The sequence below is a fragment of the Xiphophorus maculatus genome, chromosome 8 (assembly GCF_002775205.1).
Source record: "Xiphophorus maculatus strain JP 163 A chromosome 8, X_maculatus-5.0-male, whole genome shotgun sequence".
NCBI lineage: Eukaryota > Metazoa > Chordata > Actinopteri > Cyprinodontiformes > Poeciliidae > Xiphophorus > Xiphophorus maculatus.
In genome coordinates, this window is record NC_036450.1 from 17,065,029 (window position 1) to 17,081,264 (window position 16,236).

The following is a 16,236-nucleotide window of genomic DNA, read 5'->3' on the forward strand; positions in this document are numbered from 1 at the left end:
TCCATGTCCAGGAATCCAACATATTCTGTTTGTTTGTATGTTTTGTTTTTTTCTTCAAGCATTGAATTCCCTTCTATTGTTGGATAAAAAAATTTAAAGATGTCCACTGGCTTCAAATGTTGTTCATTGTGACTATGTAGAAAAGAAGTGCAATTGTCTCTGTTATTGTTTTCTTTTTTCTTTTTGGGTTCTTGTTAAAATACTCCTGCTACGCTGTAGACTCAGTATATATATTTTTATATATATAAGTCTTCAATGAATTGCATTTACTCTTTCTTACCGCTGGATGGTGGTGTTTTGTCACTCTTTGTTAGGAAACTATTTCCTAGAAATCTTTTTTTTTACAGGTTTTGTTAATTTTGTCATAAAAATAGGTATTATGGATGACGCAATCCTCACATACCTTCTTCAAGGATATGTACTGTGCATCTATCTCTATGAATTATGCTTGTAAGTATCATTATGAGAATTATCTGTTCAAAAATTGTATTTAGACTTTTTTGGGGGATATTTGTGTGTGTTTTTTATTCCATGTATGAACAAATTTTTTGATGAATTATTGTAAATTGTATTTGGATTTAGATCACTTATTAAAATGTGCTAAAATTGGCAAGGGATTATTAGATTTTAAATGGGCAAAAATAATTATTTTATTGGGAGGTATAATTTTATCTGTTATTATTTTAATTTTGTTTGTTACATGTTAATAATAGTAAATCTTATTAGAAGAGAAGATTCTGGGATGGTACCATTTAATTTCATTTTCAGATTTACCAATTTATAATGCATAGTTTATTATACAAGACAAACATGTTAAATTCATAAGTCAACATAATAGAATCCAAATGTAAGCAAATTAAAAACCCAGTCATCCCAATTCAGTCCTAGTTATTACAGTGCAGTCAAATTCAGTTTATGAGGCTAAGTGAAAACAAAAAACATCTATCTATCCAGACAATCCCATATTCAAGTGTTGAATTGAAGCTATGTAAAGTTATGTAAAAGTAAGTCACTAAAATATTGTATTAAATATTATAATATTTCAAACTTTTACGTCTAAAACATTAAATTATGAGTTTAATTTCTCTCAAACCAAAATCGCTGCCCATTCAGTTCTGTGACAAACATGTTTTTCATCTGTTTAAAGTTGTACATTCTGAACATTGCTGGTAGTTTGTATTACATATAAAAATAGATAAATTTAGATAATTTAAGCCTGTTGTTGCTATTTTAAGTTCAATATCAAGGATTTTTTTTTTTAAACTCAAAACTCCAGTTTTGGTTTACAAATTTCTGTAAGTAGTCCATAACAGTATACCTTTGACCCTTGTTGTGTTAATCCTGGTCCATACCAGTTGACAAACATGCACGATCCCAGACCAGCACTGGTTCTCTTTCAGTGTTGTGAATAATTGTGGTCTGCCTTGCAGCATGGATACACCCACTGGGGAATCTAAATATATCCAACTAGATGTCTCTGAAGAGCTCAGGCATGTAGATGATATACCTACACTAGAAATCCACACCTTACTGCATTACTTTCCAAATCCATTGTGCGCTTGAATGTTGCTGACACTCCCTAAATGCTCTTCCAAAGGTGAACTCATACAACGTTCTTATCTAAACCAGCATTTAAATGAGGTTTAACACTGTGTTATCGTTTAAGTCATTGTGTCTTCTGCTGTTTGCAACCTGTAACAATTTAGAGGAAGAGCAACAGAAACTGAAGTGAAAAGTGACAACAAAGAATTGCAAAGGGCAACAAACTGTCATGTTGATATCTTTTAAAAACTGTTTAAGCAACAAATCATTGGATTACCAGTGTTTCACTAAGGTTTCAGAATAAATTCCCAAGTTTCCTGTTTTCTCTTCCCAGCACATGTCACAGGGTGAGTGAAGGTAAAACCCAGCTGCTTTTCGTATTCATTTCAGGCAGCACTTGCCATCCCCTTTTTAACTGCAGCTGGCCTTTAAGTCTCAGTTCTCAAATCATCAAGGGCTTTTCTGAAACTAAACAGTTTAAAAACTGCAGCTGTTGATGTCTGGCAACATTAGCACATTTAAGAGTACGGCCTATTTATTTGCTCTGTCTAAGACCAGAAAAAAGTTAACTCAGCTAAGACTGGACAGGTTGTCCTGCGAACCCACAAAGCAGCCCCAGAGGTAGACTATGATACTGTTGTGTCCTCTACCAGCAGTAATCTGACTTTTACTCAAAGATGGTATTGTATTGCACTCAGTGCTGTGGATAACCTCTCTCCCCCCTCCTCTTTTGGCCTCCAGAACGAAACAAGAGTCCGTCTGTTTTTTTTTTTTTCCCTCCATGTTTTGCCTCACTTGTCCTTTAGGAAAACGTTTTGTAACCTTTGACCCTGCACCGTGACCTTTTAAACTCAATCGCGCTACCTACAGAGTGCTTTGTAGACAGTTTAAGGTAAGTAATTATACATCAGGTCTGCAGCTGTGGCGCCCATGTAGAATAGCAGATAAAATGCAAATTATGAGGAAGTGAATAGACAGCTTTAGAAAGCCCCACATTTCCCGCTTCTCTAATAAAAATATATTTATACTCCTTGATCTTTTTCACTTGTTTATGTTAAAGCTACAAACTTTATTTATTCTACTTCATGTGATCATGTTGGTGAAGCAGAAGGAAAATGTTGCATGTTGTCAAAGATGCTTTCACAAGGGAAATAATAAAAAGTGTAATATGCATTTGCATTCATCCCCCTTTACGTTGTCACCCTTAAATAAAATCTAATAAAACCAGTCCACAATGTTTAAACCAAGGGCAACACCAGACATGCTCAGCCAATCATCCTGTAGTGAGAGTATGACACAATCGCAAACCTACCAAGGCACAGTTGTCCATCTGTAGTGACAGGCTGGACCATGAGAGCCGTAATAAATCAACCAGAGTGCTACCTGGAGGAGCCGCAGAGATCAGCTTCACTCAAGTGAGAAGATATCGAACATTTTAGGCTTGTATGCAAAAAAGAAACATTTTTAGGGGAATACAAAAATTCCACAATAATGTTGCTAATGTTTACTCTCCTTTATCTGCTCTCATGAGTAAACTGCTCTACACATAGACCACAATTAGCACATATTGCTCTTATTACAGTACTGCATTTTATCTGAATGAAAGAAGACTGCCATCATGTTTTTATTCTAAAGTCAACGCTGATGTCAATATTGCCAATAATGTTGATAATTAAGGTAGCTTGGTCTGTAACTGGTGAGTTCATTTATTTATTTATTTGGTATTTTTAAACTAACTACATGCTACTCAGCTGAACTAAGCAGGCAGAGGTAGCATGCCTCTTACTTTGTACTTACTCTATAGTACCAGAGAGCCGATGGCGTAGAAATTTCAGGTAGTTCCATCCTATTCTCAGATCTGCTCTACATTTAATGTAGCTAGTGAAGTGTGAGATAAATTCTGCAGTATGGGCAATAATACTGGTTAGAACTTGCACCTTGTATAGTTCAGTTGACTGAAGATTTACTTCTAATCCAGCGATTTTAAGTGTTTAAGCAAGAGGCAGCTGGACTTCTTTTCCGTCTGAGATGTTTCTAGTGACATTCAAAAAGTTTCTTCACTTCAGATCTTGTGTAAGGAATCCTGGCCTCATATATCATTGAGCAATCATTGGGTAATCACACAATTTGACCCCTGTTCACCTCTCTCCATCCTTTTAGGTGTTTGCGTCATTACTTGTGAGATGTTTGCTAATGAGACTTATGTGTTTCAGTTTCATATTTCAAGTTGTGAATGGTTGTGAAATCACCTGAGGAGAAGAATAGAAGTTGCATTCAAGATAATTCAAATAACCAGAGGACACATATTTGTTTGTTTTCTTTTTTTGTTTAGTTTTACAAAAATGGCATCTATCAAACCATTTACTTTTTGTTTATTCTTTCAAACATTTAAAACAATTATGTCCTGGAAGACTGGAAACTTCACCATAGAGCTGGTCTAGGGACTTGTGTCCTATTGACAGTCCTTTTGAGGTTTGGCAGCTGCTGCTTGATTGACAGGATGTTCTGGTGTGACCTGCTTCTCTTGGGTGCAGGTCAATTTGTACTCACCAGGTACTAATTGCTCATATCAAGTGAATTGTTGATTCATTTAAGGTAAGATTTTTATTCCAGTAAATGACATTTATCAGCAGTAGGTCACTCGGGAGTTGTTTTGGTTTGTTTTTAGAGATAGTTTTCGCAGTTAAATGCAGCCTTTTCAGTTCAAGTTAAACAATGTCGGTATTTTGTATGCACAATCCAGGGTAATGTTTAAGTGAAGTACATTTTTGTTTTGTGTCCCAGCAGCAGCAGCAGGCAGCAGCAGCAGGCAGCAGCAGCGTCACACCGTCTCCTCCTGCGCCCTCCCCACCCCCCGCCGGCCTGTTCATATCACAGCCCGGAGAGTTTTGAATTCAGTCTGTGGCCCCAGACGCTGCCGCCGCCATGCTGCTGAGTTGAGAGACAGCGACGAACCAAAGTTTTATTTTTTCCAAGCTGCTGCCGCATTTTGTCTTCACCAATAAAAAAAAGGGACGCCTTCCACACAGTAAGTGCCAGTTTCTTGTGCCGAACCGAAGACGCTTACGTCTATGAAGGTGTAGTTTGGGAAAGTAGCGCAGAGTTTTCTTTCAGAAATTGCCCATTTATCGCACTGCATCGTGCTGCCGCCGAGTTCTCAGCTGCACTTGTTACGGTCTCGCCCAAACTTCCAACAGAGGCTCAAAGAGAGAGAGAGAGAAAAAATAGCACTTTATTTATATTATGTTTCTTGTTTTGCGTAAACTTTTACCACTAATTTCCCGTGGTTAAAAAAAACAACAACACAATAATTTGTAACGAAAATAATGTTAAGAGAACGCTTTTTGTGGTCACTCCCCTTGAAACGCAAATAACGTCAGAATAAAACACCCATTTAAAGATTAAACTTCTCCTCCACCTTTAAAATGCCACTCTGCCACCCAGAGGTCATTCAGGGGTTCGTACCCTTGGCATGCATAAATCAAGGGTGCTCTTTCATTGCAATAACAAAAGCCCATTTACTGACAGCGCTGAAGCCCAGCCACATAACCACAGTTTATTTGAAGGGGTAGGATGGCGTCTCAGATGCCATCACGTAAAGAAATGCATGAAAAGCACACTGTTCTGTGTCTCAGTCTGTTTATTTCCAACTTTTAAATTGTATCTCAGTAAAACTGGAGCATATTTGTGGGTATAGCTGTAAACGTCTCACCTGGACGCTTATCCAGTCTGAGTAGTAATAGTTTATTGAGCTGCTTTCAGTCTCATCACTTGCTCTTTGTTTTGGTTGGTGTGTGACATTGTACTTATTCTTCTGCTTCCGTTTGACATTTTTACAGTGAAACACAAGCTGTCATAATAGCTTTGCCTTAGTTCTTTCTTAATTGTAAAATGAAGCATATTATTACAGAAACTATGTTGATTGATTTGTCTTGACCAGGATTTTTTGCCAAATTTCTGGCTTTCTTTGCCATCTGATGTCCTGATTCAAATTATGTCTGATTCAATTTTATTCCTTCATCAGGATGATAACCAGGAAGAGAGAATTTTCTACATATTATCGTGGTTAAAGGCAGTAGGTGTAAATCCAGTAGAAATTCTGATTATCCTCAGAAAATGTGCACTAGATATTTGTTTTCTTTTTTTATATGTCAAAATGGTGAACGTTATTAGGGCTAGAGGCATTTAAATGCAATGATTCATTTATTTATATTCAAGTATTGTTTTTATTATAATTCTAGTCTTTAATTTAGTTTAACTTTTTTATGCCTTTGTATTTTTCTGCAAAATGCCAACCTTACCAATCTTCATCAGACATGGGTGCAGCTTTTAAAATTCAATTTTAGGAAATGAGTTTGTCACAAGTCATGATTTCATGATGAGGACAATAACTTTCTCACATTGGTCTAACTTGGTATGAATAATTTATTTGCCCGTAATAAATGGAATATTTGGAAAACAGTTTTATACCAGTCAAATGATCTTTGTCAGAAACATTGTGTGTGACAAAAATGCAATCTGGAGTGTTAAAAACTTTTTACCAGGCACTTCAACTATTTTATGACTTTGACTTTGTAATTTGCGGATTTTGCATAACTTTTGCTTTCATACTCAAAAGCTAGTAAAATGTCTCAAACGGTTAAAAGCTCCTCTCTAGAGCTTTAAAGCGCCTCCTGTATAGTACAGTAATGGTTTACTTTACATCTCATGACCAATTATGAACATTTGAACATGACAGATATGATGATTTCTCCCTTAAATACAGCGGTTGTTTCTTCTAAATCTTTGTTCCCGCATGTTTGTTGTTGGTGCCATTTACTTCCCCGCCTCGCTGTCATCTTCACTCATGGTTTCACCAGAATCCATCGGCGCTGACATGCCCCTCCCTTTTGAGCTCAATAACTAATTCTTCTGCCTCATTGGCCCTGATTCCACAGGTCCTCAGCTGGGTCACGTCAGACGTAGGGGCAGAAACCTGGATCTTGTCAATCTGACGGGCTGGCTGGCAGTTGAGTGAGCCAGAGTCGTGTCAGGCGGACCCTAAGGCGGGGAGCGGCGGGCGGGGGGGTTCGAAGAGCCAGCCAGAACAGGATATTGCTGTGTGATCATTCACCAGCAGCAGACAAATCATTAAACCCTGGGCTGCATGCCGATGAGCGGTTCAGGCGTTTCTATCTGTCACTTAAACTTCCCCCTCAGGCTAGAGTTTATGTTGTAAGCTTCTTGCTGTTTTGGCAGGTTTCAGATTTTCTGTTCTGATCATAGCCAGTTGTGTATGGATTTTGTTGGTTAAGCAGATTTTAATCATTTAGAATTGTAAACAGCTCTTTTTTTTTCTCAGACCGTTGCTTTCACATGTACAGAAAGTGCTCAGTGTAACTGAATTTGGCATGGTTTTATCTGAACTGTCACTTGACCTGCTTTTTTTTAATGGGTGGATTCATTGCATATGAAAAATTAAATTTTAATGCATTTCTTCTCGATTGGTTTGAATACTGTTGGAGAAAAACTTAGTATAGATAGAAATATATTAAACCCATAAAATTCAAGTGTTTGGAATTAACTCAGAACAGTCTGCATGAAATCACACACAGAGTGACCTACTGTATCTTCATAGCTCTCATTTAATCAGTAATCAATTTGAAATGAATACAGATTGCAGGCTGTCTCACTGAAAGCCTTCTTTTAGATCTGCACTTTGTGCACAAATGACTTCTTTGTTTTTTTGTTTTTTTTTATGTGAGCATTTATTTGCTTGGATGCCTGCTTTAAGTCTCAGGCCAAGCTCTGGCTGTTTGTCAGATTTTCACTCTTTACAAACTGGGTGCATTAAAATCTGCCCTGACTGGAGAAGATCCAGCTCAAGTTGAGAGCACATACCACGTTCAGGTTCCAAATGCAATTTGCCAATCTAAAAAGGCCTTTGGTGTAGAGATGTCACGGCTCTTTGCATGCCAGCTCTGAGAGATTTTTGGACCCCTAATGCGTTTGATGGTGAACGCTATTCATGCATGCCACAAGCATTCCTTTTAGTTGTTTTCCAGTCGCAGGACTGGGTGAGTTCCCTGTAATTCACCTGATCTTGATCTGCTGTTGTAGCCATCAGTTTAGAAGGTGCCGTCTGTGACGGAGATGCATAGACTAGTTAATGGCAGATTTTCTTTCTTCTCATATATACAGACTTTCAGGTTACAGCCTGTAACCTGAAAGATGAAAGAGCTCATATACACAGTGATGTTTTTCTTTTAGATGTCAGGTTAAGGAACAAATGGGGAGAGTTTGATTGTCTTGATCCTGGAGGCATCCAGGATCAAGACAATGTCAGCCAGTGCTGCTTTGATGTGAAAAGTGTGCTAGACTTTAGACTTTTTGGGCAAACCCCCACCTCCATTTCAAAGCCACAGACCTCCCCTGCCACACCCATTCACTGTACCCCAGCACCCTCAGGCTGGAGTAATCTCACACTGGCAAAGACAGCAACATCTGGTTGCATATCAGCTGCAGACATGTGGCATGTGAAGGCATTTTGAGTTAACTGGCAATACATAGCGCATTCCAAAGATATCTCAGCAAAACTGCTTCACAATTTAGTGTGGGTTTAAGGTAAATGCTGCATGTTTAGCTTTGTTGGTCGTTTGGTACTAAATGAAAGAACATTACTTGCTTGTGATTGTTAAGAGGAAGTTAAATGATTCATGGATTTTAAAACTTCTTGCCCTGATCAACTTTCTTGTCCCTGCTGAAGCTGTTACTACTATGTTTTGCCTTGGAAAGGTCGTGTACAGTAAGATGTGCGTCTAGGTGCATTTATTAATGTCCAGTTATTAATCTTACTGGTGCATTGGCCTCATCTAGCCCCTCGCACCTCCTCTTTTTTTTGTTGTGAAGGATAATTTTTTTTACAGAGACACTACAATTCCTTTTATTTGTTGTTTCTGTTATTTATATATATATATATATATATATATATATATATATATATATATATATATATATATATATATATATATATATATGTATATATATATATATATATATATATATATATATATATATATATATATATATATATATATACAGTACAGACCAAAAGTTTGGACACACCTTTTAATTCAATGAGTTTCCTTTATTTTCATGACTATTGACATTGTAGATTCACACTGAAGGCATCAAAACTATGAATAACACATGTGGAAATATGTACTAAACAAAAAAGTGTAAAACAACTGAAAATACCCCTTATATTCTAGTTTATTCAAAGTAGCAACCTTTTGCTGTGATTACTGCTTTGCACACACTCTGCATTTTCTTGATGAGCTTCAAGAGATAGTCACCTGAAATGGTTTTCACTTCATAGGTGAGCCCTGTCAGGTTAATAAGTGGGATTTCTTGCCTTATAAATAGTCATGAAAATAAAGAAACCCATTGAATTAGAAGGTGTGTCCAAACGTTTGGTCTGTACTGTATGCAATTGGCATAGTAAAACTTGACAATGGTCTTAAAGCAACATTGCTTTCATCTCAATTTATCATCCAAGATGTGCGTCATGCCGCAGTAAAAGTGAAGAGCATTTCTTAGCTTTCATAGACCCAAACCAGTGAGCAAATTGCTAGAAGATGCATGCAGTAATCAGATTACTAAAAACTCCAGGAAATCTGTGAACATTCCCAAGATGTTAGACTGCACAGCTTTAGAGTGATACTGCTGAGAGTGCAGTAAGCTCCCCGATCTGTTGCTGCAGGGCCGCTGACAGCATACTTGGATGTTTTGAAAAGGTTCCCAGTGTTGTGTTGCTGAGAGCAGAGAGCTGGAAGGGAATGGATGGGGAGGTGGGGAGCACAGTCTACATACAGTACATTCTGTTGTTATTGGAGCACGTCGTTATCACAGCTAACCAGTGGAGGTGTTTTTCTGTTGGACTTTTCTGTTAAATGTTTGAAGATGATTTGCATAGGAGGAATGTTGGGGAAACACATTTCCAGTTCTCTTCTTTATTTTCCTGTTGATGCTGCTAGTTGAATTTGCACATATGGAAGATGGTGTGCGCATCACAAAACTGGGGATGCGAAGAGTCTTTGCAGTTACCATTTTCATGTGTAGTAAGGGGTTGCAAAGGTTTATCAAGCGAAAGCACAGCCTCAACCTGCTGTCCCTTTTCTCTCTGTCGTAGGAGAGACCAATATGTCCCCTCAACAATGGCCACACTCCCACAGACACGAGACCCTAACCTCAGCCCCCTCCCCCTCCTCCTTCTTGCCCCGGTACCCCAATTTCCCCCTCCCCCTCCTCCTCGTCAATTGTGCGCCTTTCCAGAGGCGTGATCCGTGTGCCGTCGCTCTCCGATGCCGAGCCGTGACATGGGGATCGGAAAGCTTTCCTTGCTTTGGTCACACTCTCAGATGGCACGCGCTTAAATAAAATGCATCTGGAAGGCATATTCTATCTCTCAGCCATGTGTAGCATCGTGGATTTATGACGCTGAAGGCAGATTGAGATGAGGGAGTGTTAGGGGGAGAACCTGAGAGAAGATTTACTGGCGACTAAAGGGAGAAGGTGCTCATATGTTTTGATTATGTTATTTTTTTGTGCAAGCCAAGAGCTGGTTTTCCTCATTTTGCAAGATGTTTTCACTGACCAAATGGTAAGATTCAGCTCAAGCACATTCCTTGTCGACACGGTTGAACGTTATGACTGATGGCAGTGTTGACACCTTATTTTTCTCTGCAGAATATGGATGGATGCTGTGGCTTTTGGATTTGCTTTGTGCAGTGTGGGATCTGCGCAGCATGGTGCATGCTATTTTTATCCAAATTTCATATGACAAGTGAATAATTTAGTGTTAGGTTGCAGGTTTTTGGAAGGCGGCGATGGGAAGTGCACAGTGGTGTTTTTCAGAGGAAAGGTGCAGAAAGTCAAAGCCCTGGTAATTTTTCTCTTTGTATACCTAATTTTTTTTAACATGCCTTATTCTAGAGGATGAAGTCCAACCATCATCTTCCGTTCCACAAGTTGCTGAGGTCAACCTGAATACTGAGAGACTTGTTTGTGAGCGCTGGGTGCAAGCGCCCCATTTCTTTACCTCAAAGAGCAAGCTGTAAGCATCTCACTGTTTCAGCTCACGCATAGGGGAAACCACTTTTTCTACAGTGTTCGCAAGAGCTAGTTTATTCTTTTAACCACATTAAGTGTTTTGCAGCTTCACATGTGCTGCGTTCAGTATTCAAAGTTTTTCTTGCATGCAGCATTTAATTTTTCCAGCATAAAAACGAGACATGCTTTTATTATTGCTACAGCAATAATAAAATTGCTGTGGCAATTGTCAGTTAAAAAAATCTACATCTTGTTAATTTAGATTTGTTGTATTAGTTTATTCTTTTGTGCTTTGAGAGACTTCTGATTCCTGCATCTTTCCTTATTAATTACATTTCCGTTGGTGCTGAATTGCCAGAGGAAATTACCTCTAAATTGATTGCTGTAATTACTTGGAAATGCACAGCTAATGCTTGACAGTCCCGAAGACAGATGTGCTAATGAGCAAAAAAAGAGAAGAATCATTGACAAATGCTTTTAATCTGTGCGTTTTAGTCAAGTGGGTAGGAATTGTGAGAGTGAAATGCATACCCTGAAGACAAATACTAGCTGCTTCTGCTGCTGCTTGACCCGTCTGGCTTTGGGTGGGGTCGAGACCCTGCTTTCACTTGTCTGGTCACCTCGTCTTATCTGGGCTTGTTGTGAATTGCTATTTAAAATTTATCAGCTTAAGTCCCTAAATCCTGCACTGGCTGGTCAGTCTGTCAACACATTGTATCGTCTAATCTATTAAGTCTATGTGCTACTGCTGTAAGCTTTTAAAGGCAGATAAAATAAGGAGCTAATAGCAGGTTTGGAGTTTGTACATACAGTATTCCAGTTAGGCAGGGTAAGATCAGTCAGTTAAATATAATACAAAGCAATATAAATTCCTTCATATAAGGAAATTTCCATTCAGTAAAATAGAGGTTATTGACTAGTGGTAATTGATGCCAGACCATGATTAAACTCTCAGAATCCTGTAAAGCAGTCCACATCTGTAACTATAGGCTATACAAAGTCTTCTTGCTAGCTGGTGGATTTCTTGGTGTGCTCTATTTGTGGAAGCTAGCTGGCTGGTGGGCTGCTCCAGTAACTATGGTGACGGTGTCCCCAGTAAGCCTCGGAGCAACCCCCAGCTTTGCACGTCTGATTTGTGAAAGAAGTGATGCATGTCTGCAAAGTAGAGACTCGGACAGTGACCTTTTCCTTCTGTTTTCTTTCTCATACTGTCGACTCCACACTCCGCCCCCCTCACATGCACACCCACGCACAAATACACACATAGTTAAACAATCCTCCAGCTACTGAAAGTAAAATAACCTAAGTTTGGGAGGGGAGTCAGTGTATTAGCAGATTCCTTTAAGAATCACAATATTCAGTGAATCTGTCAATGAATTTTGTGATTAAATTAACCATTTTTCAGATTCTCTTCATTCTTTTCCATCATATGACAAAAATATAAGCGTAGTATGGGAACTAAGGGCAATTGGAGACCATCCAGCTGGCCATATATATTATTGTCATGCACAATATTGAACTTGAAATATGATACCCTACCAAATATTGCATCATTAATATTGCGATAGCAATTGTGATTCAGTATGTTGCAGCCCTAACATCTGTGAAATCCTTCTTGGTATTGAGCAGAGATAAAAATAATCTCCTATTGTTATGTTGTTAAACAAGTCAGTAATTTACTATAGCTTTGAGGAGATTCCCACATGTGAACAATTAAATACAAGATATGATGCCGTACAATTGGAGAGAGTGACGCAGTTCTGCATTGAAGCAAAGGCATAAGGATTCCAAAGGCAATGTTTTGATTCATCTTCATCTTGTTTTCTGATTAGCACAGCTAAAATAAACATTTCTGCATCCAGCAAGTTCTGTGACAGATGGGTTGAAAGTTCAGAAGGATAAAATCCAGACCTTTTGCTGTTCTCCATTCAGCCTTTCTGTTATCTCACAATGTCCCACTTTATTTTGCAGAAAATGTCTGCAATGTATATATATATATATATATATATATATATATATATATAATTTTTTTTTTTTTTTTTTTTTTTTTTTTTTAACTACTTTTATCTTCTTCAAAATTCAGTTTTTTAAATGCCTCTAAAAGGAGCCAAGTCTTTATCACTCAGTACAGACTTCCACAGTAAAGAGTGTTTTAAAAGTACAAACTAATCACTCGGCTATTATGCTTTCAAGAAAAGAAATCTGCATGTTTAGGTGCCAACTAACCAATCAGGCTAAAAAAATAAGTGAAAAATGTTTGAATTCTGATCATTAGCCATTTTGTCTCGTTGTATCACCAGTTATTAATCTTACTGCAGAGGGCAAACATGTAGATTACCAATCTAGTAATTGAATGCTATAATAAATATTTTTTAAGCTGTAACAGTTATTGTCTATAAGCTCAAAGGCAATCAATCTGCATCTGTATTTTCTTGTTTTAAATACATTTCTGGAACAGGAAAAATGTTTTCTTTTGAAAAATCTAATTTTGTGAATTCTTTTTCTTTTAGATAGCTCAAAAAGAAAACTGAAGGAGGAAAAATTTTGATTTGAGCATCCTTACTCATAACCCAGGATCAAATTTTGTGAATTATGAATTATGAGGCATATTTAACAGTTTTCGTCTCTTTATTGGGTTTTTGATGCTATAGACATTTATAACAATTTCATCTTATTTGTATGTGATATTTCATAGTGTAATCTAAACGTTTGTCTGTTTTACAGATCTAGGTTGCTGTGTCGGAGCTGAGCCTCACTCACCTGTTTCCAACTGTGTGAAGAAAAGTGCAAAGAAGATTTAATGAATCAGTATTCGCTAGCCGACGCTATGACTGACAAGTAAGTTTGTCTCTTCCATGAAGTTTTTGAGTTTCATACCTTTTTTTTTTTAACTGGATGCTTGTTTGAATATAAAGGACGAGGAGGATGCAGTCTGTGGTTGCTCTTCTCATTGTTTCCCCATGTTGAATGTGAAGCAGGGTGCACTTTGCACAGAGAGAAGTGTGTTGTTGTGGTCGGGGGGCTGGTATAAAGACAGTCTTGTGTTGCCCCTGAAGACATATGACATTTGCATCAGGGCTGATTTGCATTCCTGTTCACTGTGTTGGTATGTTGCTGCTACGTTTAGCTGCTCTCTCTTTTCCTGACAAAATAACACAGCTACTGGGTTTTGAGGCTTTTTTATCCCAACTCTTCCTCCTAAAACTTCTTTGCATTCTCTCTTTTTGTGGCTCACCTCTTTATCTATGTTCTTTTGGATCAAATCTCTTTCTGCTCTCTGTCTCCTTTTTTTTTTTGTTTCTTTTGTAAGCTCTGCCTCTTTGTATCTCAGACCAGTGTTCCTGACTTTGGCCTGTAGACCAAGAAGAATTGGAGTGCAGTAAGCAAAATAATCTGACGTCAGCATTCATAATAAGCGGAATAAGTGGTGCAGGCCGGTCAGCTGAAAGGGGTGAATCCAAGCAAAACAAAGACTTTGCTTTTCCCAGTTAAGCGAAATAACAGTTTTAGTGTTTGCAGAAGGTTTATGTCATGAGTACATATTGTTTCATGTGAAAATAGGTAAAAAGACAGTATTTGAGTGCACTTACACACCGTCCATCATCTACCCACTTATTGCTAATGCACCTGTTCACCCCTTTGAGAGGGGAAGGATAAAAAGGGCGGCGGGTTGGTTAGTCGGCTTTTCTATGAAACAAGCCTCAGGGTGCCTTCTCTGCATCCAATTATGTCAGCATAAGATACACCACATCTCTTTGAGCAGAAGAATGCAACATCTCCCCAGAAGGGGATTAATCCTGAAAAAAAAAAAAAAACGCAGCACAACAAAGAAAATGATCTTTGCAGAGAGTGTAATTTTAAAACCAGATGCATAAAATTGATGCAATTATGGGATCTGTGATGCTTTTTAAGTAAGAGATGACAATGTTGACAACTTTCTTTGCTGGATCAAAAGTATCCAAGCAACCAAAAGATGGTGCCTCTTGTGGAGGGGGTGTTGTTATTGTGTGCTAGAAGGATTGTTTGAGTGAGTAGAATGATAAATGTTGTGCTAAAAGGAAGCCAGGGGAAAAGTTGGAGGACGCTGCCCCCCAACAGCGACCGAGAACAAAGCCCCCCTCAACGTGGGACTACTCAGGATTTGTACAAAGGCAGAAGAAGATTGCTACTTATTTTCTCTTCAACACACAGACTCGCATGACCCTCAGCCTTTCTTTCTCCCTCTGCCTCAGTCATTAGCAAACATTTACACTTTCTGCGATATCAGTGGACGTTCCATGAGAAATGTAAATTCCACTTGGTATTCCCAGATACAAGCTAACATGTGGACATGTCTAACAAGTGGAATAGTGCGTCTCTAATGATTTTTTATCTCATTTGACTCCTAAAGACTTTCCATGGGAGAATAAAGCGGGAATATGTAGAAAATATGCAATTACATCGAAACTGGAGTTAATTTAAATTAGCTGTATCCAATCCAAACAAATATTTTGTTTTGCCATATGAAGGCATCCATCACACATTTGCAATTAAACTACAATAGAATAAGTCAAATATAGATGCCCAAAACTTTTGAAAAAATGTATAGTGCATTTAGGGGCCATGGTCTTAATTTTCTTTAATTATGAGACGTTTTAAGGAACAACACAGATCTATTTTCAGTCATTTCTTTGCATTATTTCTGGTTATTATTATTATATTCCACATTTTGTTTATTCCCAGAAATTCCTTTTGAAACTTTCCAAAGTTCATAGAATTGTGAAGTTCTGCTAAAAGAACACAATTACTGTAATGGAGGGTAGTTTAAAACTGAGTACCTTTATAAGCATTTGCTATTTTACATTGTGATTAAACTGGAAATCCACATTAAAGTCTGGGCTCCTGCTGTTCCTGGATGCGATGAGGAGGCAGGTTTCTAAAGCCAGATGTACTCCACAGAGCCTGCAGATGAGCATTCCTGATGTTTAATCTCAAGCCCTAGATAATCATGTTAAAGACACAGCCATGTGTGTCCACTCATCCTAAATTTTTATTAACTGTAATTAACTTACTTATCCTTTTGTTGTTGTTGGTTTTAAACAAGATTTACACGTAGAATTATAGAAGCATTTAATTTTACAAGATTAATTACTAAACCAGGCTCTCTATAATAAAGCGTACAACTGCATTGTTAATGTTATTTCCAATTTATCTCAAGAGAGCAATCATAGAATTAAAATTATAATGAATAAAATTCAGTGCTGCGTAAATCTAAAAACTATGCTATCATGTTTGTTGTTATATATCTTTAAAACTTTTTCACAAAGGATAATTCTTTGTCTGCTTGTCTGTTTATATATTTCTTTTCTTTGTGTGCTGGGAGACTTTTGTATCAAAGCTTGTTTGTTTTGTGTCTTCTGTTCTTTGAGTCTCACTTCCCTCGTCCACCTGTGCTGGTGTTTACTGACGGCCTTGTCAGAGACTTGGGATGTTTATAGTTCCACAGCAAGGAAGGCTGCTCAGGGTGTGTGTTTCTCTGAGAGGGCTAAAATAACAAACTGTCATAGAGATATGGGAGCACTTCCCAGCTGCCTACTCTGTTTTAATGTCTGCTTTGCCTTTTTT

General features: G+C 37.9%; 1 protein-coding gene across 4 annotated transcripts in view; it reads left to right on the forward strand.

Moving 5' to 3' along the window:
- The first annotated feature begins 4,453 nt into the window (after nt 1-4,453).
- Nucleotides 4,454-16,236, forward strand: part of sema4d (semaphorin 4D) — a 42,310-nt gene continuing 30,527 nt past the window's right edge. For 3 of the 4 annotated variants that reach the window (XM_023338100.1, XM_014473956.2, XM_023338098.1), the window contains exons 1-2: nt 4,454-4,570; nt 13,357-13,470. In XM_023338100.1, the coding sequence (XP_023193868.1) occupies nt 13,433-13,470 (38 nt within the window). In that variant the 5' untranslated portion in view covers nt 4,454-4,570; nt 13,357-13,432. Of the gene's footprint in view, nt 4,571-9,872; nt 10,184-13,356; nt 13,471-16,236 lie in introns of those variants that run through there. The other variant, XM_023338099.1, reaches the window with a different exon arrangement.